General features: G+C 41.2%; 1 protein-coding gene across 1 annotated transcript in view; it reads left to right on the top strand.

Annotated features, from left to right (window-relative positions):
- Window positions 1-23,965, top strand: part of CASR (calcium sensing receptor) — a 40,770-nt gene that overhangs the window by 2,509 nt on the left and 14,296 nt on the right. Inside the window, exons 2-3 of the mRNA XM_085324545.1 lie at window positions 6,869-7,175; window positions 10,717-11,598. Of these exons, the coding sequence (XP_085180671.1) occupies window positions 6,869-7,175; window positions 10,717-11,598 (1,189 nt within the window). The remainder of the gene's footprint in view (window positions 1-6,868; window positions 7,176-10,716; window positions 11,599-23,965) is intronic.

Here is a 23,965-nt window from a genome sequence, read left to right as displayed (position 1 = left end):
ATTGAGTTTCCTCATTTCTTGGCAGTTGTCTAGCCTGGAATTGGTCTAATCATATTTTCTGCAAAAAAAAATTATAGTTTCAGTTTCTTTCCAAAGAAGAGACCTTCCAATCTTGTAGTGTCAAAAACTTTTGTAGGATGAGAAATCCACTAAGGGAACATAAGAATAGCCATACCTGGTCAAGCCAAAAGTTCTCTAGCTTAATATCCTATTTCCAAGAGTCCAAAAGCAAATGCCTGGCTAACAGTAAAGCAGGGAAAGCATGTGGCAATACTTTCACAAAAGCTGCTAGTGCCTACCAGTTTGCAGCTCTGGGATTGCTAAATGAGGGATGACATCTTTAGTATTATTTATTCTGCAACAGATTTCTCCTCTATGAATTAATCTGATCCCTTGTTGAACCCTTGTAAGCTTTTGGCATCCACAGCCTTCAGCAGAACACAGTTCCCTTCTTGGTCACACACATCTTGTTTGCTTTGAACCCACTGTGACTAACTTCACTTGGAGCTTCTCTTGCTCCTATGAAAGCAAACAAGCCTTCACTGTTCATATTGTCCTTGCTGTTCGAGATGTGACCAGTCTCTGCTGTATCCCTTTCAGTTATTCCTTCCTCCTGCTTGATGAGTCCTAACCTACTTGCTTGTTCCTGGGGCAAAATCTGTTCTATACCTTGTTGCCCTACTCTGAGCTTTCTCCAGTGTTGCTGTATCTTTCTAAGGCTGTGGCTAATCAGTTGTGTATCTGCCCACTTTTTAGACGGCTGAGTACAGTTTTTAATTCTATATTAGAGTTGTCTTGTATCATACAGAAAAATTAGATCCAGGGTTGTTTGGGAGTATGTGAGCACCTCTCTCTTTCCTCATCCTCTCCTCCATTGGGCAGGAATAGCAACAAGTAATCAAATGGTATGAAAGGCTCCTGGATTTGAGCCCAAACAAAGACCTGTGGGTCCCACTGAAACTCTAGGGATGGAACGCCCTTGTCACTTCTGCAGCTCAGTGTCAAGCAATATAAGAAGTATGGCTTCCCTTTCTGTTGAGGACTGTTCAACTCAATGTTGTTGAGTTCAGTGTGCTGTTAGGGCATTTTCTAGACATTTAGCTGTTGCCAGTTCCATCCCTATGCTTTTAAACAGGGCTTCTCAAAATGCAAAGGACAGTTGTCCCTCCGCTCTTTCAATTTGTACACTCTTTATATTCTTGTGGTACTTAATCTTTCTCCTCCATTCAGCATGCATACTGACCTAAATCTATTGTGCGTATCTCATACATGGTTATTGGAAAACTTTATGCTCAGCAGGGAAAGGAAAAAAGAACACTAGCAATTTCTTTAGAGTTCTTTTTGTACTGGTTCTACTGGAAATGTGTCTTCACACTTTAAACACTGAATTGAAGAATCCAAAGTGAAAACTTGGTCCTGATTTTGCCACCTCAAATGTAAGATAGGAATATAGAAAGTGACAGAAATTTTGTTTCCTGTGTTTTAGAAATATTTATACAGTTTATTTCCTAAGCAACCAAGTGTCTTATATTTGATACAAACACATCTTCTGTGTTTGTATTCCTGAGGTACTGTGACAGCAACTTTCCGAATAACATTTGCTGTCACATATCTGATATATATGATGGAGACACAGACCAAGCACAGCACAATATCCATGACCCCTTTTCTCTGCCAGCACCCATAGAGGCTTATTCATAACTTAATTTCTCTGTCCTTTTTCAATTCCAGGTAGATTCATTATTTTAGTAGCAGTAGTAGTAGTAGTAGTAGTAGTAGTAGTAGTAGTAGTAGTAGTATAGCACAGATGGGCAATACCCGTGGCTCTTTCTTACTCTAATGAATAATGTTTGCAATGAGAATGTATTCCTAGTGTGTTGAGATACAGTGTTGCCAATATAATGTCACTATATCATAATTTGTATGCATATTCCCTGAATTCTGTTTAGCAGTCCAGTCAAGATTCTACATTGTGGCACAGAGCTTTCAAATTATGTGGTAAAACATCATCTTCACGTGACAGTGCACAGTTTCACAGAGCACAGCTCCAGGACATTTTAGCTCACCGAGTCAGTATGTCTATCTGAGAGATGAAAGAATTCTAATTCTACTCCTAAACTTTTGAGAATGATAAGCAGCTCTCTGTACCCTTCTGACTGAGGGAATCCTACAACTGACCCAAGTTCTCACCTTTGCATGTCTTAATAATAGCAGCGCTAGTAAGTGCTCGTAGTAATTATACATTATTAATGTATTGGAAATTTAGAGAAGACAGAGAAATTGGGATGTAAATACAGCCACGAGAGAAAGAAAAGAATACTGGTRTGATCTGGGATGTAAGCAGTCTTTGTCAACATTTTTGAGCTAAAGTATGTATCAGCCATAGGACAGTAAGTGAAAGATGTGTTTAGAGCTTTTACATTACCTTGTCCTTATTTTCCCTCAAATTCTATTGGTTTTAGTTTGGTGGCTTGCAAGTTTTGATAAATGAAGGTCAGTATGCAACACAAAGCTCTGAATTGTTCCTCTATGAAGACTAACAGATTAGCATTTCCCTGCCRGATGGTATGAGCCATTCAAAGCAAACCAAATAAACAAGCAAACAAACAATATTTCAGAATTTCAGGTTTCTCTTCAGGGTTTCTTGCAGAATGAGTAGGCTCTGCAGCCCTTGGGGCTTTCTGACAGTCCCTCACACAGCTAGAGACTTTGGCTGCATCTTTCAGATGGAAAAACTTAGAGAAGCAGCCTGAGTAGGGTCAGGAGCAGCATATTTCCTAACCCAGCCCATGCTGTAAGTGACAGTCTGGCCAAAGCTGTGTGGTGGTGATGTGGGGAGGGAGGCTGGAGGTGCTGGCCTCACGGGGAAAGGAAAAGGGACTGGGGGTGAAACAAGTTTCCAAACACACACACATCTCAGATTTCATAATCCCATGGGCCATGCAGCCCGTGTGTGGTTGTGCTCAAGCATCAGCCCAGCAGTCTCATTGCTAGTGCCATTTTTCACAGGTCATGGAGCTCTGGGGACCTCAAACCAGATAAGTGACTTTATGTTCCTTAATTTATAAATCCTTACTTTGTCCCATTTAATTGAGACATTTTAGCCTTCCTGAACATCCTCGGATGGACACATTTAGACCAACTGGAAAGAAACCTCTTTGAATCAGTGAGATCTTGTGAGTTTACTAGGCAGCAAACTGGGCTGCAAAGATCATCCATTCCCTGGGGATTGGACGATTCAGATGAGAACTTGTGGAAGAGTCATTTCTAATTTCTCATTCCCTATTTTTGCTCCTGCCTGGGACTAGAAAGAAGCTCAAGTGGAATGAATTGCATTTTCCAGGCCTGAGGGAGAGGTGGGAGAATGGATGTGATAGAGGGGAAGCAGTTAAAGAACAAGTATGAATTGAAATTCCTACCTACACCTTTGGGCACTGATTTATTTACATTAAATTCTCATTTAGAGCTTACAGGACACTTTTCATAGCAGCACATCTTAGAAATTTTAAAATACAAGATCCTACCAATGAAGCTGTGAAAATAATCTGTCAGAAAATAAGTTTTGGAAGCTGCTTTTTTCACGTATTTTCAGTGACTATTTAAAGACACTGGACACTGGAAGTCTAACGACAAGTTTTCTTCCGTCACTAAATCCTTTGGATGTTGCTGTTTCTTCATAGAAATTCCCAGTGAAACTTGTGCATGGCTGATAGAACATTACAGTCCCATCAGTGACAGCAGCAGCACGAGGTCAACATGCTGCCAGTTTCAAACACCAAGCCAAGAGAAATCTATCTGCAGCCCTTTGCTGGAGTCATACCCACACAAGTCCCACTCACAAGGTTCGAAGGAATTATTAATCTTCCTTCAATTAAACCAGCTTAGCAGAACTCCCTTTACCTGACTATGTCAGTGTTAACACTGATATGGTATCAGATATAACACTGTATCAGTTAATCAAAACAAGACCTGTTTGAACTTCTGTTAAGGATCACAATATTAGAGAAGGTAGAGCCAGGTGCGTTTGTCTCTAACCCACCTGATTGTCTTCTGGTGAACTGCTGGTGCTGATACCAGCAGAGGTGCGATTGAGGAAAATTGCATATCCCTGGTCCATACTTGTTGAGCTGGAGGTAAATTGTCAAAAGCATTTCAAAGACATTTTGGAGTCTAGCTCCCAGACAACATCTCCTGCCCTCCTTTCCCTTCCAAAATAAAAACAATCCGAACTTCAGCAGGTAGACCAAATGCTGTAAATAAAAGTTCATCAATAACACATGTCATAAAGGAAAATAAAAGTAGTTATGTATCATAGGCCTTACCCCGCATCTGCTGAATTAAGTGGCAAACGCAGTTCTTTGAAAGCAAGGGGAAGATAGTCCAGTTTCACTGATTCTGAAGATACCACCTGAAATCTTGCTGAATTTTTAAAATCTAAATTAAACTGCTGTCAAACAGCCATAAAACGCAATCTAACTTCTGTGTCATATGCCATATGTGTAATCTAATGTGAGCTGGCTTAATTCTTTGTTTATATAGACTGGAATGTATGAGGCTTTTCACAGTTGAATAATGGTACCTTTGAACCTCCTAGCTTCTCAGCAATCTCCCCTTCAAATATATAAAATCTGTTAATGTTTTTCTCCTTTACACTGGGAGCCTGAACATAGCTCCTTGCTTCAGATTCTGTTTTCATTTTAACTAAAAATATTTGTGAATACATTTAGCTTTTTAAAAAGAATTATCAGAAAGCTCTTCCTTGTTGCCTTTCTGGTCTTCCTGGAGTACATTACTGACCATGTGAGGCAGCCTAGTTGACCCAATGCATTTTTTTTCTGTACAGAACATTCACTGCTTCATTCCCTCTAAGACTTGCATTTTTATTTCAGAGCTCTTCCATTGCACCTCACTCCTCAATGGTTTGGAACTAAAAAAAAATATATGTTAATGACCAAATTACTTCTCAATGTAATGCACAATCTCATGTTCTAGAGGATATCCATGTTCTAGAGAGTGACCTTAAAGAGACTAGCTGTCCGTTTGGTCATAAATTATAAATAAGGTTTTATATTGGCCCAAACTTGTGACTTAAAGCTGCTGAAGAGCTTTGTAACAAAACCATGTTGTCTGTTCTTTGAGGTGCAACCTCAGAGCAGAACCTCTTTTGGAAGTTGGCCAAAGATCTCTGGAAGAGGTGAACTGAAGTTGAATAAATGATGCTTTTAACAGTTAAAGGTAAACCTTACATGTGATACCTTTAGAACTTCTGATCCCTGATAAGCCAGATAAAATTCCTAGAATGGAAGTAATGTGGTTATGTTCATTCAATGTTGAATAAGACAGATGTAGCTAATATCAATTTTGGAAACAGTTCATTTTATCGAGTAATTAAAAAATGTTTGGGTCATATATCTCAGAGATTGAAAGTTCATGACTGAATATAGCTTATCTTAAAAAACCTTCACCTTGTTAATTGAAATGTATCTCAAAACATTTCAAAATGCCACTCATCTGAAACTTAAAATTTACCATTTTATAATGAATCTATTCTTAGATTACCTGCTGTTCCACAGTTCTGGGTCCCATCAGTTTTTCCAACAAATCTTGAGCATAACAGCTTTGGCAGCTTCCTGTTTTCATGGCTCAACTCAAAACTCTGCAGACTCACTGCTCTCCTGACAAGTAATGCATCATAAGGAAGGGCAGTGAAAGATTCTGCTATTCCGGCTGAATTATCCCAGAACGTGGCAGCTTCACAGGCGCACAGCTTGTTGCTTTTGCAGCTTTACAGGAGAAAACACAGTAAGTAAAACTTAGGAATGCCACATGGCAAAGCTACTTTCTGCTGCTTTCCATAAAAAAACTTCTCTCTCCCTTGGATTAATAGTCACTCACCTCTATATCAACTTCTTTGATCACCTCAACAACTTTGATCAACAGTTCTTTTAGAGTATGTGATGCTCTAAACACAGATCCCCAGGTGCTGTAGCCCATTCCTGACACTGCTCCCTAACCCTGGGTTAGCTCTAGCCACAGCTTCTGAGCTCTTGTCTAAAACAAATGAATGACAGCACTATAATAAAGAGTGGAGTTATTATTTGATGAAAACACTGAAGTACCAAAGTATCCAGTTAACAAGTTATACTAGGATTTGAATTTACAGTATTTATCTATTCTGTGGAATAACCAGGTTGACTGTGCCCTTTTCCCCAGTATGAGATATGTGAGGTGTTACAGATGCTCAAATTTTCCTGAACGAGGCTAGCAGCCACCTGCATATCCAGAGGCAGCCAGTGCGGAGTGTCTCAACTCACATCACCTGCCTAACGCTTCTAGCAATCTACACATGCATATCCCTGAATCAAGTCCATGACAGCATCCAGATGAGCACAGGGCTTAGCAGACACTGCCATCTGCATTCAGAAACATGTCAGAGGAGCATAGATGGAAATCCGGTAGGGATAGTTTTGTGTTAAAGCCTTTGCTCAGAAAGGTTCAGATTTAACATCCTGACTAGAAGGGACAGGCCAAAACCACCTCTCCAGGTGTGATCTCTCTCAACTTTCCCAGACTTTAGGGGACTTGCTTAGAAAAATTCACCTCATTCCCACAACCACTGAACTGAGCTCCCAAACCTGAAGAGCTGAAAATCAGAACAAAACCCTGCAGCATATGCATGACTCTTCTGTAACCACTGAAGAAAAAAGAAACCTTTCTGAATTCACTAGGACACAAGACTGATCTGAGTAATATAAGTTGACTTTGCCTTTTGTATCTGGAATCTTTTGTTTTCTCTTTGTCACAGTTCTGGTCTCCTCTCCTCTGCTTGACATCTTCTCACTCCCTATTATTTGTTTCTCAYGTCCAGGTATAATTTCCGAGGCTTCCGCTGGCTACAGGCTATGATCTTTGCCATAGAAGAAATAAACAGCAGTCCAACTCTCCTTCCCAACATGACCTTGGGATACAGGATATTTGACACTTGCAATACAGTCTCTAAAGCCCTAGAGGCGACCCTGAGTTTTGTGGCCCAGAACAAGATAGACTCCTTGAACCTGGATGAGTTCTGCAACTGCTCTGAGCATATCCCTTCCACCATAGCAGTCGTGGGTGCAACTGGCTCCGGGATCTCTACTGCTGTGGCCAATCTGCTTGGACTCTTCTACATACCTCAGGTATGCATTTGCTTGTCTTGTCTAGCTTACAAAGAGGCTTGCCTCTCTGCTCTGCAGCACTAGCCAGGCATGCAGTACAGGGGAGAATATTGCTCTTCAGAGGGGATCTTTAAGTATATTTACAGACCTGTGATAGGGAGATGGGCTGCTGCCTTACATGATCCATCTCTGTTTCAAACAAAAGGAAGTTTAGATATGCAGAGGCCCTAACTATACTAATGGATTTAGGTGCAACACAGCAATGTGGAGCACTGCCTTTTAAAGTGAAATGACAGTTTACATGACAGAATACAGTTTATTTCCCTCTAGACTTAGTGAGTCAAATCAAACTGAATACTTGCTGGTGGGAAATACAAGACTTAAGTCTCACATTCACCAGATATGTATTTGGCAAATGCAATAGCAGTTCCAAGTTCTCTATACTCTCTGCCAATGTGTCCTGTCTGCGCAACAGAAGGGCTTCAGGGGAGTTCAGCCTCCAGGACTTGTTTAGTCTTTGCGACTTAAAATAGACTCTCAAGGAGACTCTCAAGGAGAGGAACAATAAAAATTGTGCGTATGTGTGGGGAGGTGGGAGCTGGGGTGGTTCTTATGGTATAAATATCTGTCTTGCTAGAAATTTTTAATCCCCAAACACAAAGGTTACCAGGCAGCCAGGTAGCAACATCCAGCCAACAACAATCTAGTCTAGGGGGAAGGTAATCTCTGAAGTGGTTTAGTTTGGATATGCTGGTAATTTAGGTAAGTCATTGGCCGTCATCAGTAATGACAGGTTAGTGCTGATGTGCCTTCACTGTGGGTTACTGTTTAGTCGTGCCTCCCTCCCACAGAGCTCAGTACAGCAGAGCTCAGCCTTTGCCAGCCACTCTTACACCCTTCAGTATCTTTGATTTATTCAAGTAGGTGATCTGTAAAGTTATTGCTTCTGCTGATCAGGTGCTTCAAGCTGACTTGCCTTTCTTATTAACAAATAATGTTTATGAGAGAATGTGGATATGCCTCTCCCTGTCCTGTTGTTATTTGTGCGGCAGGGCATTTGTGCCAGCTCCTGTGTCTCAATATCCTTCTTGCTGCCTGCTGACTCCACTGAGGCTGGTGCAGACATCCACAGTCCCATCCTTTCATTTGATAGACTTGCTCTGCTGAGGCCCTAAACTGAGTATGAGGCTGGCACTTTACAGCTTAATGTTACTGCTCTTGCCTTCAGGTTTACATATTGGGAAAGTGCTTGGCCTTATCCACTTACACATTGTCTCATATAGTCTAATATTTCCAGTTCCTCTTCTAAAATGAATACAATTGCCAGAGCTTATAAGAGGCCTTGTGATGATATTCTATCACACTGTCTATCCTGAGAGTATATGTCTTTATTTCAACTACAGCTCCAGTTCCATAAATGAAGAGGGAATGATTCTTGCCTGATAAGGAATAATATTTCTCATCTATTTAATGACTCTCTTGCTCATATAAGAAATCTGAAGAGGTGAACATTCAGTCTCAGTGCAAGGGAAGAATGGCTTGAGCTGTGACAAATATATACTATCTAAACATTGCCCATGGTAGCTTTGGAAGGTGGAGATGTAACAAGCCCTGTGATGGCATTTTAAGGCATACTGTTAGTCTGCACATCACACTATCAGGTGAACAGGGTCTGCTCAGAAAGGCTGGCAAGTTGAACGGAAAATAGTAGACTGTTGCAGCTCTCAAAATTTTCCTTTGAAAAGGGAGTGTTGTTTATGTTACAAGGAATTTTTTTTTATTTGGTGGCTACAGAAACAGATAAATGTCAGGAGGTTCAGTTCTCAACATGGAACAAATTTTTAGCCAGATGGTTAAAGTTTGACAGCTGAGAGCAGGCTTTTAAAATGGCAGTTGTTGGGTAGCATTARAATATGCATTATCTCTTGCTTATAGCAAGGCCATTAGCAAAAATCCATGCTTAATAGACCCTGCATTTCAGTATAAGTTGGAGGTATATTTTATAATTAATGTAAGGCTCATTTCTCATTTCATTGACATAGAAAATGAAAATGTTATGACTTCTGTTCTATTTCTATTTTTCAATATCTTATCTCAGTGTATCATATAAAATTCCAAGTAGTTAAGAATGAGGGAAATCATTAAAAATAGGCTTTTGCACCATTAAAAAGTATGCTAGGACAGCTTCTGAAGCTCCAAAAGGAATGGATACTGCTAAGATCAAAATGGGGAAGCTGCTGTAACCTGCACTAAAGTGACGCTCCCTTGGTGTATGCAGGCCTGGCTCTTGTACGCCTAAGATACACAAAAAGGAAATTTGGGTGTCAGGTCCCTTATACCATGTGCAGGAGTGTAGGTGGTAGGGGATGAGGGCAGCACTGGCCAGGAGCCTGTCTAGGGGAGGCTGTAGCTGTGCGAAGGAGAGACTTGCTCCTGTGGTACTTGGAACTGCATTAGAAGAGCTCCTTTTTTCATCCCTCTAGCAGAAGAGCTCAAGTCTTAAGCGTTAAATGGCAGAGTTTAAGGAAGAGATAACGTTTTGTGTAGATTTGCACTCTGTGCAAAATGAACTGCTTAGAAATCTTTTCAAAGTGAGAGAGAAAGTTCAAAGACTTCAGATACCAGTCTAAAAAGGCCAACATACCTGAGTTTTAGAACTTCTTCAGATCTCAAGTATTGTTATGGATTTTACTGTTTTCTTCTTACTTCTGGAATATCCTGAGAGCATATGGCACTTGTTCTGATTAGGAAAAATAATACATTTCTTGGTAGCTTTAGAAAAGGAGAAAAAAACCCACTTTAACTGTAAGAGAGTAGTTCATGGCATGTGGAATGCCTACTGACTTCTTTGCTGATTCTGGTCAGGAATCAGGAAATAGTGCTAAGGTAATACTGTCCACTATTACCTTAACACTTCCCAGGGTCAAGGCCACTGATGTAGATCACATTCCTCTTACTGAGGCCAGCAGGGGTATAGCATATGGTTCCTGATGGATCTTGCTTAAGGATGGGGAGGGAGATGACAGGCAAGAAGAGACAGATAATACTCTCCACAGTAGTCCTGGACGGACAGTTCAAGGCTTCTGTCTCGTGTCCAGCTCAGGACAGAAGTTTGCATTTTTCCTGAATTATATGCACAATCTTAATTTATCTGAAAGATATGTTCTTGTTTCTGGATTTGACAGGAAGCACAGAGATTCACATGCTTAGGTAACCTGTGACACACCTCTGCCAATCCTCCAAGTTATTATCTGTGTCACTTCCTCATATCCTTGACTGAAGAGGTGCACACGTGCTTGCTCCAGCCTCTCTGGTCTGAGCAGCTGCTCAGTTATCTGTGCCTCTGTAAGATATTCACAGCTATGAGAACATACAGACTCTCAGAGTAGATCACATGCAATCAAAGGCTAACAGGATGCTGCTGACAGAGTGTGGTGCCCAGCTCTCCCTTCACCATATCTGCGGTTACACAGGTTGACAGTGATGCTAGATAGATGTAGCCAATTTATTCCCAATCAGTCCACTTCATGGTCTGTGTTGCTTTTACCCTGTGCACTCACAGGTCAGCTATGCCTCATCTAGTCGTCTTTTGAGCAACAAGAACCAGTTCAAATCCTTCCTCCGCACAATCCCAAATGACGAGCATCAGGCCACTGCAATGGCAGACATCATTGAGTACTTTCGCTGGAACTGGGTGGGAACGATTGCAGCTGATGATGACTACGGCCGGCCAGGGATTGAAAAGTTTCGTGAGGAGGCAGAGGAGAGAGACATCTGCATTGATTTCAGTGAGCTCATCTCGCAGTACTCGGATGAAGAGGAGATCCAGCAGGTAGTGGAGGTCATCCAGAACTCCACTGCAAGAGTGATTGTTGTCTTCTCCAGTGGCCCAGACTTGGAACCCCTCATCAAAGAGATAGTCAGGCGAAACATCACTGGCAAGATCTGGCTAGCGAGCGAGGCTTGGGCCAGTTCATCCCTGATAGCCATGCCAGAATTCTTCCATGTCATCGGTAGCACCATTGGGTTTGCACTGAAGGCCGGACAGATCCCCGGCTTTCGTGAGTTTCTGCAGAAGGTGCATCCCAAGAAGTCTACCAACAATGGATTTGCCAAGGAATTTTGGGAGGAGACATTTAACTGCTATCTCCCCGATGGGTCTAAAAATTCCCCAGCCTCAGCTTCCTTCCACAAGGGCCATGAAGAAAGCCTGGGAGCTGGAAACGGTACAGCTGCCTTCCGTCCTCCATGCACAGGGGATGAGAATATCACCAGTGTGGAGACCCCATACATGGACTACACGCACTTGCGGATATCCTATAATGTGTACTTGGCAGTATACTCCATTGCCCATGCTTTGCAGGATATATACACCTGTACCCCTGGGAAAGGACTCTTCACAAATGGATCATGTGCAGATATTAAGAAGGTCGAAGCATGGCAGGTAAGTCTTTCATTAGTATTATGGTGTGTCTGTGCAATATGTCTATAGAGAAATGGCAAGCTCTCCAGGAGCTCTTCTCGGAAAGGAGCGCCTTTGGTACTCTTGGGTCTCAGACACACAGTCAAGCTCCTGTGACTTAGCTGCATGTGAGCTAGGTGCACGCTCCAACCTGCAGTGAATGTAAGGTAATATGTGTTAGGTTTGCCTGTGGTGGAAGGGGTTTAAACTATGTTAAATTTCCTTGTATTTGCTACAGAGCAAAAGTGCGCACACAGACAATTACCTCAGCCTGGCTGACGCATGGTAACTTGATCATGTATTGACCCTTTTCATAAACAAGAGGGCCTGGAGAGAGCACATAAACAAGGAAAACAGTTTTTAGAGTTCATTTTCTTTGGCAATGTCTACAGATTTTGCAGTCCCACACCAATTTTCCTTACAGGCCATATTCTTTTCCACAGTTTTAAGCTTATACAGGGTTTTGAACTAAAGCAGGTTGAATAATGAAGAAAAATAATTTGTGATTCCTTGGCAAATAATGATACTTGTGAACTTGTAAAACAGTAGTAATGACTCAGTCACATTTACCAATTCAGTAGATGTATTCTGCTCACTACCATATGGATAGTATTCCTGGCATTCTGTTTTCTGATTCTTTAGGTGTACTCTATAACCCATAATACGTTGTACTGCTAATAAATAATTTTTTTGCCAAATACGTATCAAATTATATTTTCTCAGCTCTGTCCATCAGTGAAAACTTGGCTCCAAACATACCTGAAATCAGAACACTCTTGAAAATAATGAGGATCACATTACTATCTGAATATGTAATGTCCTCTATTCTGGCTAGTCAAACCAAAATAAAGGCTATCTATGCCACAAAATTTATGAATGTTAGGTCAACACTCATATGTGGGAACTGCAGTTTGGTTCTTGTCTAGTCTCAGTCAATGAATAAACATCAATGAGTTCAAACTAAGAGGTTTCATCTTTGCATTTATGGGAAACGTGTATCCTTTATCTCTAGGTACCTCATTCAAGATCACTGAAATCACTTTACTCTGAGTTGATGGGTGCAGAACTTGACCCTGGTTTAGAGGAATTCTGCAACTGCTGTCTCTCTCTGAGGTTTCTGTTTTTCAATCCTATTCTGCTTTTGAGGAGTATACTGGCAGAAGTGGAAAAGTCATAGACAGCTTTAGCTTTGACTGTGTCAATAGAATTGTTCCAGAGTAAATATATTTTTGATTCATTTCCTCATGCCTTGTCGACTTGGAAGATAAAAAGAGCAGGATATTCATACCATAGCACAGTAAAAAAGCACAGTATTTTTTGAGGATTCTGTAATAGGGAAGAAGGTCCTTTTATTTCTGTGCTGCTTGCCTGGTGCTGAAGGATGACTATATCAAAATCTTAAGAACATTGATCCAGGTGTTTGGGTATGCATACTTGCCCTAAAGTAGGGTAGTGACATCAAGAAAGAGTATGTAGGGGATAACATGAGTGGATAGGAACAGTGGGTGTTATAATGGTAGCAGGGTATACTTGAAATGACCACTATTATGTGGTGGTGGCGGCGATCAAGCTTATTTGATATTTGTGCAGTTTTTCACTTCATTTCAAAATCACACACATGAATAACAGGTAAATGTCAGATTTGTGTGCACATCTACTTCAAATCAGGCATTGCGCCTCATTACCCTCAGGCAGCTTTCATCAGCCACTAGGGTAATGAGTTCATCTTGCAAACATGCCTCCTCTAGCATCTCTAGAGAGCGATTTTCTGAACAACCAGAATCTAAGTTTAAAGAAAACCTTTCTATTCAAATCAGACTCATTGCCAGTGGTACTTCTGCCAGTGGTCAGCACCTGCTCCTGTTTAACAAAGTCAGTTCAAGGCTTTCTTATTATAAAGTGATCTGAGAGCATGAGGAAGGTTTTAGGAAGCCTCTGCGCTGGAGGGTGAAGGCAGCAGCTGCTAACAGTGTCTGAAATCATGAACCAGGTGGTGTGTTGGACAGATAAGGCATTCTCTATGAACTCATGGCTCCATTAGCCTAAACTCCTGTCCAGGGCAGCCTGTGCCACTGAGATCGGTAGCTTGTGAGGGTAAATGATGTATTCTACAATTTAATTATGTATCATTTAATTTTGTTGCCTTTCAATGGCATTAGCCCATTAACTCTTATGAGTAGTTATTTATTCATTGTCTGATAGCTGTTATTATTTTTTACTCAGAATATAAACCTTTTGGGGAGAATTATTTTGTATAATTTGTTGGGGGGTGTATTTACAGGTTTGTTTATACAAATCACAGTGATCATTTCATCTGACCTGGATAGTACGAAGCCTAGCATAGAATTACTGTGAGTTTGTTAAATTGGGTGCAATACAGCTATTATGAATTTACCATCTACAGTTTGAGAAAGCTCTGTGTTTCACCATAGGGCGGGTAGGATTTTTACATGCCTCCTAAGCTAAAATGTCAGATAGTCTTTCTTCTCTAATTATTTTTAGCTACTTGTTTAAGTAAGATGTCTGTGCTGCACATATTCTGAAGAATGTATATGCTAGCTACAGTAATGTTTTATGAAATTACCCTACTGCAAGGCAGAAGATAGTCAAGGTGCACACTGAGCTGTGCAGGATGTCTGTAAAGGCCAGATAGTATTCTCTACATGTATCATTAGGTATGTTGTATCCTGCACAGCATTTATCAAGATCAGATGAAATACTTCTTTCTGTAGTATTTCGTTCTGGTAAAGAGGTGCAAGGCAATCCAAACCAAAATGTATAAGCAATTTCCATCGTATTTGGAAAAGGCACTAAACACTAAGCATTAAAGTGCAAGGCTACAAATGGTACAACAGAAAGAGTCCTTATAAAGAGCTCCATCACTTCTAATTACCAGATACTCTTTCTCTTTCCTTAGTCAGCTGTGATTTTCTCTGGAGATTGTACTGAGTGGAGCTAATGCTGTGTGTTGCTCTTGTTCATGGATTGGCTTCCCCCAAGTGCAGGCTGTCCCATAAGCTGTAGAATTGAGCAGAGGAACAATATGGCAAGAGGTGGAACGTGGCTCTGGACTCCTGAACAGATGTTTCTTTGAGAAATCATAGTGCATAGATCTTCAAACATGTCTTGTTAGAATTCCCTACCCCTTTATCTCTCTCAGAAACAGCTCAAATAGTATGCTGCTGTAGCRTTGTTTTCTTAACATCTTCATTGATAAGATTTCCCATGTCTTCTTTCCCTTGGCCTTCAAGTTCCTTGATTTTCTTGGTCTCGATTCACACAGCTATTCCCACCACTGCTTTTAACAGCAAGCTCTCCATCCATCTGCTCTTTTTTAAATTCTTCTCTGAGCAAAGATTTATAACCCTTTGGGGCATTAACAGGAGCCTCCATGATGCTTCTCTCTCCTCTCACACACTTAAAAAAGAAAAAGAAAAAAAAAACACACAAGGAAAACAAGCAAGGGATCCTAGTCAGTCCTTCAAAGCAGATATTTATTACTTCATATTCTTTCTGTGTGAGAACAGGAAAACACTTTTTACCTTAGACATAGCCCACTCTGCATTTGAGACCATTCATTTGTCTTCTTGCTGATTGCCAACAAGCAGCTTATGAGCCTCTCCTTCTGTCTCACAGTAAAAGCACTGCAATTAAAGGGAGAAGATTGTTTCCTGTGTATATGAGGAGGCAAAGATGTGCCATCAGAAGGTTGTGGTGTAAAATATCCTTAGTTTAGACTCCCAAGTGATCTTCAATCTTGGTTATGCTGCAGGCTGCAAACCTCAGGCAGTTCTCTTCTAGGTATCAAGGCAAAACATGCTATGCATGCTAAAATATTCATTGTCCAAATCATTAGCAAGTTAAGGAGGCAGTCGTGTAAATTCTTCTATGCCTATAAATCTGATTGACTGTAGACTTAGTAAAAAATTACTGTATGCTCTTCCACAAGGAAAAAAAAATAAAAATAAAGCAAAAATCGGCGGCACCTAGCAACAGCTAAAGTCTTTTATTACAGGGCTGTGCACCATCCAGCCAACAGTTCCTTCCTCTGTGCTGGTGATACCCACTATGAAGAAGTAAATATTCTGAAAATGGATTGGGGCCTTCTCCAGCTTTGCATTTAGGTATGTCTGTATGGCTGGAAATGGATTCTGCAAGGCTTTCAAGAAGTGAACAATTCCTTAGGTAACATGTATCTCCTCAGACCTTTGAGCCTGAGAGCTTATCTAATCAGTTTTGTATCAGTTGAACTATATAGGCTGTCTGGACAATTAAAATAGTGTATTGAATACAGCTGCTTTGTGATATGGAAAATGAAGCAATAGAGAACAGGTATTAACTGAGACTTGTATGAGACTCAGTCATTCAGGAAGAACTGCCATGATATACAATCAGCTGCTGAATATCAAGCAATTGCAAAACCTCACCAAATCTGCATTACAAATAAACTAGAGATATATTTGTTATGATCAAAAAGCAAGCCATCTCATCAGTGTGCTTTTGTGGGGGAAATGGCTGGTTAGGGCAAACAGTAATTAATTTGAGACTAAAATGAGAGGTAGGCAATTTGTGCCACACACAAATTTTGGGGTAAGTACAGCAAATGCAGTTATTTCCTCACAAGAGCAAAACCAGATGTTTTCTGATTCATCAGTCTAGAAATAATGATTTGTTGTCAGCTGAGAACAGTTTTTGTGTTGCTCTTCAATTAAGCAGACAATTAGTAGAGTATTATTTGGCTGCATCTCCTACCAAAAGAGGAAACACTTAACTGGACTTGGTAGAGAGTGAGTCAAGCCTGTAACATCACCAGTAGAAAATGCACATGGGAAAATATTGCCCCCCTACACCGTGGAAAAGACATTTGAATCAAATTCTGATTATGCAAGATATTCTATGAGAATTATGCTACTTGAAAACATTGAGCTTGTAGGGTAACAATAGGCTCTACTATTAGTTTTAATAAATGGACAATTCAATATATATTATTCAATATTAAATTTAGACAAATTAATAAAAATAAGCCTACTCTAGGCCTTTAGATACTTTGCCATAACAATCATTGTGCAGTATAATGATATCCTAAAAGCATTAAAACATCATTCACCCAGTCAGGATTTCTGCTAATAGATTCTTCACCATTAGTAAGCACAGTTCCCTGGGCCATTATACTCGATGGATTTCTTCAAATTGTATTTGTTAAAAATGCAAAACAAAGCAACTGTGACATAAAGTTTAGCCTAGGTGGCCATGATAGTTCTTTCATCTCATGCCTCTAGGTAAAGATGGGAGTAAACATAATACAGTACAAAATAGAGTGTGATAGCACTGACAACATGCTCTCCCTGTGTCCATATGGCTGCCTTCATTTGTCCAGAGACCATCTCTCTCCACAAAACCTTAACAATAACCTCAAAAATGTTAAAAAGGTTCACTTTCCAAATGATTGTGCAGTTTAGTCTCCTTTGTTTAACAAACCATGTAGATTTACACCACATTCAGAAAAGTAACCTTGATCCATCTAATAGATGCTTTATGTTAGATGTAAAGCCTAGTTACTTCGCTTCCAATGGGATGTGTTTGCTGATCAAACTTGAATTTAACAAGATTTGTTTTCCCCAAAGACATACTGACTAGTAGACTTTTTTCTTTATTAATATGGTCCATGGTTAGCCACACTTCCTGTCACAGGTTGTGTCTAATGTGAACTTACTTGTCTTTAAGTTCCATTGGTCGTTATCTGTCCTTGCTCTATTAGATTTAGAAGTCTAGATTAAGTATTCATCATTTTTCTTAAGAAAGTATTTATACATATTGGTCAAATTATTTCTGGGTCTTATGTTGATAATTTCAACACAGGGGTTTTAATCATAAGGTATATTTTTTTGCTTTATTTCTGCATCTTGTCTATCTACTCATCCTTCTTTTTGGCATATATTCAATATTGCTCTGACAGCCTCAGCACAGCCAGACATTGAAAAAAAATCCCTGCTTTACATATACTTATTACTATCCTGTTTATATATGCACAAGTTACATTAGCCTTTCTTGCCACAACATGTAATGGAAAGATCATATTATGTTTTCAGCAATACTTTGCAGGATGTGGTACTCATTCTGTAGCTGTGGATGGAGTTTCCTATTCCTTGATAAATAACTTTGAATTTCACTATGTTAAACACAGATGTGAGAGAGCAACCTGGGAGAATGCTTTGTCTTTCTTATTATTTACCATTACATTAATCTATGCTTTTTCTGCAGATTTTCCCAGCAGCACTTTATTTTTGCTGCCAGAGTATTGATGAACATATTAGATAATGCTGAGTTGTTTCCCGAGACTGGAGGAATTCCTTATTAACTACTCATAACTGATTATTTGTCTCTGTCGATATCTGCTTTTGGACATCTGACAGGCAATTCTTGATCCATCTAAAGCTTTGCATTAGATGTAAAGCTTAGGTATTTCACTTCTAAAGGAATTTGCTTGACAAGCAAACTCGTGTTTAACAAAGATCTATATTCCTCAAAGCCACACTGTCCATAATTATGTTTCTGTCCTATAATTTTATTCTAATTGATCCTCAAGTCAAAACTCTTCGTTTCCCATTGTTTTTTGATGTCAGGCTAACCAGCCTTTCATTACAGAGGACATCCCTCTGCCATTTATGATGGCATCTTCCCCTGGCAGCTGTTGTGGCCAGCCTATCAGAGGCTGAACTGGTGACCTCCAGAAGGGCACACGGAGCAGAAATAAAGGCACCTGCAAATGGGCTGCATTTAATGCTCCATATGGATTGGTACAGAGGAAAGCTTTAAATGTGATGTTGGCTGTCCACTACATTTAGATGTGTAGCAGAGAGGTGGATTGTGATTGCTGTGGAATAATATTAGCTAATGTATTGACTCAGTCATTTGAGACCAGTGGCATTTTCATGCATATGTTGTAAACCAGCTGCATTAGCGCTCCTTTTATTGCTAGCAGAGTACTGTGATGAACTGTCTGGTTCTGTCAGTCCTTTAGAGCCAATTCAAATTGCTCAAGCTGTTCTCTGATCCCTTTTTAAGAACCTTCTACCTCCATTTATGTGATACAATGGCTTCCAAAAAAAAAAAAAAAACCCTGGGATAAGAATGTCCCATTTTCTTCTGGTAGTAAGGGCAAATATATATAATACATTTAGCATTCCTACACCATCTCCTTCAGCTGCCTCTTACAGCCTTATGTAAGTCATGAGGGTCTGACATAACTTCACGTGACACTTTCTCATTCTAATGTTTAAGGAATTTCTCAAAATACAGCCTGATTTTTTTTAGATCCTATTTTCGGTTAATATAATACCTGTGTTCTGCAGCCTTGTTTGAATGATGTGTGTTGGATTTGTGCTTTTAGAGAGTGACATAGTAAATATAGTGCTCGACCTTTATCTGCATGATAAGGATAGCAATATTTCCTTACCCCTTTATTAATCATCTTTAATTTTAATGAGCACAGCCACAATGTCTGAAATGACCCGGGGCTTATCATGCATGCRGATTAGCTACAGTTGTTCAGTCCTTTCCTCTGCCTTCTCAGTGGATTGGCTCTGTTCTGTCGGGCATCAAGACCTCCATCATCTCTGGGCTACATTTGTACATTGCTGGGGCAGAGACTAGTAGGAAGCTTGCCTGATTTTGTGTAGCATTATATTCTAGGTCTAGGCATTCTCTTACCTACCAGGATTTTTGTCCTGATTATTAGGAATCACAGAATCACAGAACCTTGAGGTTGGAAGGGTCTTCTGGAGATCATCTAGTCCAATCTCCCTGCTCAAGCAGGGTCACCTAGAGCATGTTAGACAGGGTTACATCCAGGCAGGCCTTGAAGATCTCCAGAGAAGGAGACTCCACAACCTCTCAGTACAACCTGTTCCAGTGTTCGGTCACTCTCACAGTAAAGTCACTCTGCCTGTGTTTCAGATGGTGCCCATTGCCTCTTGTCCTTGTTGTTTGGCATCACTGCAAAGAGTCTAGCCCCATCCTCTTGACATTCTCCCTTAAGATATTTATACACATTGATAAAATCCCCCCTCAGTCTTCTCTTCCCCAGGCTAAAGAGGCCCAGCTCTCACAGCCGTTCCTCATAGGGCAGATATTCCAGTCCTCTTATCCTCTAATCATCTTTGTAGCCCTATTCTACTCTACAGTAGTTCTTTGTCTCTCGTGTACCGGGGAGCCCAGAACTGGACACAGTACTCAAGATGAGGCCTCACCAGGGCTGAGTAGAGCGGCAGGATCACCTCCCTCAACCTGCTGGCAACATTCTTCCTAATGCATCCCAGGATACTATTAGCCTTCTTGGCCACAAGGGCACATTGCTGGCTCATGGTCAACTTGTCATCCACCACCTCCTCCRCAGAGCTGTTCTCCAGAAGGTCAGCCCCCAGATTGTACTGCTGCCTCGGACTATTTCTCCCTAGGTGTAGGATTCTACACTTGCGCTTGTTGAACCTCATGAGGTTCCTCTCCGCCCAGCTCTTCAGCCTGTCCAGGTCTCTCTGAATGGCAGCACAGCCCTCAGGTGTGTCAGCCACTCCTCCCAGCTTGGTATCATCCGCAAACTTGCTGAGGARGCACTCTGTCTCTTCATCCAGGTCATTGATGAAGAGGTTGAACAAGACGGGATCCAGTACGAACCCCTGGGGGATGCCACTAGCTATAGGCCTCCGACTGCATTCTGCGCCACTGACGACAGCCCCCTGAGTTCTGCCTTTCAGCCAGTTCTCAATCCACCTCACTGTTCACTCCTCTAGCCTGCACTTTCTGAGCTTATCTAGGAGGATGTTACAGGAGATAGTGTTGAAAGCCTTGCTGAAGTCAAGGTACACAACGTCCACTGCTCTCCCATTATCTACCCAGCCAGTTGTTCCATCCTAGAAGGCTATCAGGTTGGTTAAGCAGGATTTCCCCTTGGTGAATCCATTCTGGCTACTCCTGATCATCTTCTTTTCCTCTGTATGTCTGGAGATGACATCCAGGAGGAGCTGTTCCATCACCTTTCCAGGGATGGAGGTGAGGCTGAAAGGTCTCTAGTTGCCTGAGTCCTCCTTTTTGCCCCTTTTGAAGACTGGAGTGACACTGGCTTTCTTCCAGTCCTCAGGCACCTCTCCAGTTCTCCATGACCTTTCAAAGATGATGGAGAGGGGCTAGTAATAACATCTGCCAGCTCCCTCAGTACTTGTTGGTGCATCCCATCAGGGCCCATTAATTTGTGGATGTCAAGTTTGCCTAAAAGATCTCTAACTCAATCCTCCTCAATCAAGGGAAAGTCTTCCTTTCTGCAGACTTTCCCTCTCGTCTCCAGGCTCTGGGATTCCTAAGGGCCAGTCTTAGCAGTGAAGACTGAAGCAAAGAAGGCATTCAGTAACTCTGCCTTCTCTAGATCTTTTGTCACCGGGGTCCCCACCCCATTCAGCAGCAGGTCTTTTTTTCCCCAGTCTTCCTCTTGCTAATGATTTATTTGAAGAAGTCGTTCTGTATTAGTATCCAGGGATCTGGGTGGGAGGTATGCTGTCATTCCAAATACCACATTTGCACTTAATTTCAATTAACTGAATTTCACATGTCATTTTCCTATGTAACCTTTGATTCTAGAAAATCATTCTAGAGTTGAAATATAATGCCAAGTGTGTTGCCAGTCTGCTCGCTTCCTCTTGTACCATATGGACCCAATCAAGTCTGAAAAATTTTCTTGTTATATTCTCCAGTGATGTCAAAATTAGCAAAATCTTATGCTTCAGTGATGTGCTGTTAACTATTAGCTTTGCATGAAGTAGTATGAACTCAAGACTAGCATCCAATGGACAAATACACTTAGGAAAAATCAATCACACAGACGCATAGTGGAGAGCAACAAGCTGGAGAGAAGTTCTGCGCATGGCCAACATGAGTTTTTGAGGCCCATCTTTGTCCCATCCTCACTGTGTCTTGTGGCCTCCTAACTGGTAGTTAAAACAATTTGGAAATCCAGCCATGCAATGCCAAATTACTGTAAGACCATTTCTTGATTCCTTTGGGAACCTCTGTGACTCAGCAGACAGGTCTTTTTGAAGCATTTTAGTGCGAATTTTGCAATGGCATTCAGGCATCTGCAAACACTAGCAAACACGCAATGGGATTTTCTAAAAAATCTCGGTTGCCTGACTTGCGCAGTTAGTATTGTGAAATCCTGTAGGCTTGTGTTTTTGAGTTCTTTCTGGCCAGCCTTGCAAATATAGTACCTCAGTAAATTTAACTCTACATTAGAGTGGCCCTGTTTTATGTCAGATGTCTCATTTTGAAAATGCATGCCTTTGATATTTTTGGTCTAGTGACTCACTCCTATCTCTTTAGCCGCTTCTAATTTGCTACTTATTGTTACCCCTCAGTGTCAAGAAAGGGCCAAAGCTGTTGCTGCTTTGAACCATCTGAGCAATGTCCCTTGATTGCTGGTTACAAAAGCTAGGCAAGACAACCCACTGAGCCCAGGTACAGGCAACCAAAACAGTCTTTGTCATAAGAGACTCTTAGCTCCGTTTTTTTCCAAGCAGAATGAGCATTCACAACATGGGATGAGCAAAGGAAACACCAAGTAACTTCCATCAAACAGCAAGTGAAGTGTTTATGACACAGTCCACCTGCATTGCCTTCCTCTCCCTATTTCTGCAGGTTTCTGTCAGAAGACCTGCTTCTCTGTCATAAAAATTAAAAATGAAACGTGCATGTGTGCCTGTGTCAGCACCACTGCTGCCCCTCCTTGGGCAGAGGGCACTGGGCAGTGGAAGGGGAGGAGGGATGCATCTCAGCTGTTTAGGGATCTTATATCCGTAACGGAAGCAAAGCTAAACCAAACTAGTTATCAGTTCAAAACATGCTAAGCCACACACCTAAGCCTGGCAGCTTGATGTCCTGTGTGTCTCTGGACCTCATTAATCTTTGTGAGTCAGTGATGTCTTGCAGCAGTGAGTCCCATCACATAAACGTGGATCTTGTAAAAAAACCTTTCATTCCTTCTGAATGAAGTCAGTCAGTTTCACGGGTTCCCTGCTTCTGTGAGAATGTAAGTCACCATTTCTTACAAATCACTATGTGTTTCATAAACTATTTCTATCTCCTTCCTTGAACTAAATAATCCCACATTTTTTCATTTCTCTTCAAATGGAAGTCAAGCTGGCTGGCTAAAAGCTGTCACCAGCTCTGGACCCTCTTATTTTTTCTTTGATTTTTTTTTAATCAAATGACTAGAACTAAACTCATTTTTCCTGGGGAAAATGTTCCAGTGATGTATATATATTGGTATCATATTTTCAGTGTCAGTTTCTTTCTTGCTTTAATATCCTAATATTTTGTTGCTTTTTTGACTCTATAATAGGCAGGTTTTTTTCAGGAGCTGCCTGGAATAATGAACAGGCCTTTTTCTTGAGTCATTGTTATTAATTTAGCTTCCAATAAAGATGTGAATATCTTAAATTATTACTTGTATTATCTGGTAATTTGCATTTGTCATATACATTTAGCCTTCAGTAGTGCTGTTCATTTATCTAACTTTACAAGGGTGTCATTCAGGCGTTATCTAAGCACAACAACCGTGAATGTTCTCAAGTTGGTCTCAGCTTTTGTACAGCTATTCTTGAATCTTGAACTGAACTCTTTTCACCTCCCTTGACCTGCTGGCAACACTCTTCCTAATGCATCCCAAGATACCATTGGCCTTCGTGGCTACAAGGGCACATTGCTGGCTTATGGTCAACTTGTCACCCACCAGCACTCCCAAGTCCTTCTCTGCAGAGTTGTTCTCCAGAAGGTCAGCCCCCGGATTGTACTGCTGCCTAGGGCTATTTCTCCCTAGGTGCAGGACTCCACACTTGCGCTTGCTGAACCTCATGAGGTTCCTCTCTGCCCACCTCTCCAACCTGTCCAGGTCTCTCTGAATGGCAGCACAGCCCTCAGGTGTATCAGCCACTCCTTCCAGCCTGGTATCATCCRCAAACTTGCTGAGGAAGCACTCTGTCTCTTCATCCAGGTCATTGATGAAGAGGTTGAACAGGATGGGATCCAGTCCTGAGCCCTGGGGGATGCCACTAGCCACAGGTCTCCAACTAGACTCCATGCCACTGATGACGACCCTCTGAGTTCTGCCTTTCAGTCAGTTCTCAATCCACCTCACTGTTCACTCCTCTAGCCTGCACTTTCTGAGCTTATCTAGGAGGATGTTATAGGAGATACAGTGTTGAAAGCCTTGCTGAAGTCAAGGTACACAACGTCCACTGCTCTCCCACCATCTACCCAGCCAGTCATTCCATCCTAGAAGGCTATCAGGTTGGTTAAGCAGGAC

The sequence above is a fragment of the Rhea americana genome, unplaced genomic scaffold (assembly GCF_003343005.1).
Source record: "Rhea americana isolate MKP2758 unplaced genomic scaffold, rheAme1 scaffold_92, whole genome shotgun sequence".
NCBI classification, from domain to species: Eukaryota; Metazoa; Chordata; class Aves; order Rheiformes; family Rheidae; genus Rhea; species Rhea americana.
The sequence above is the reverse complement of the archived record's forward strand: the minus strand, read 5'-3'. Positions and strand labels throughout refer to the sequence as shown.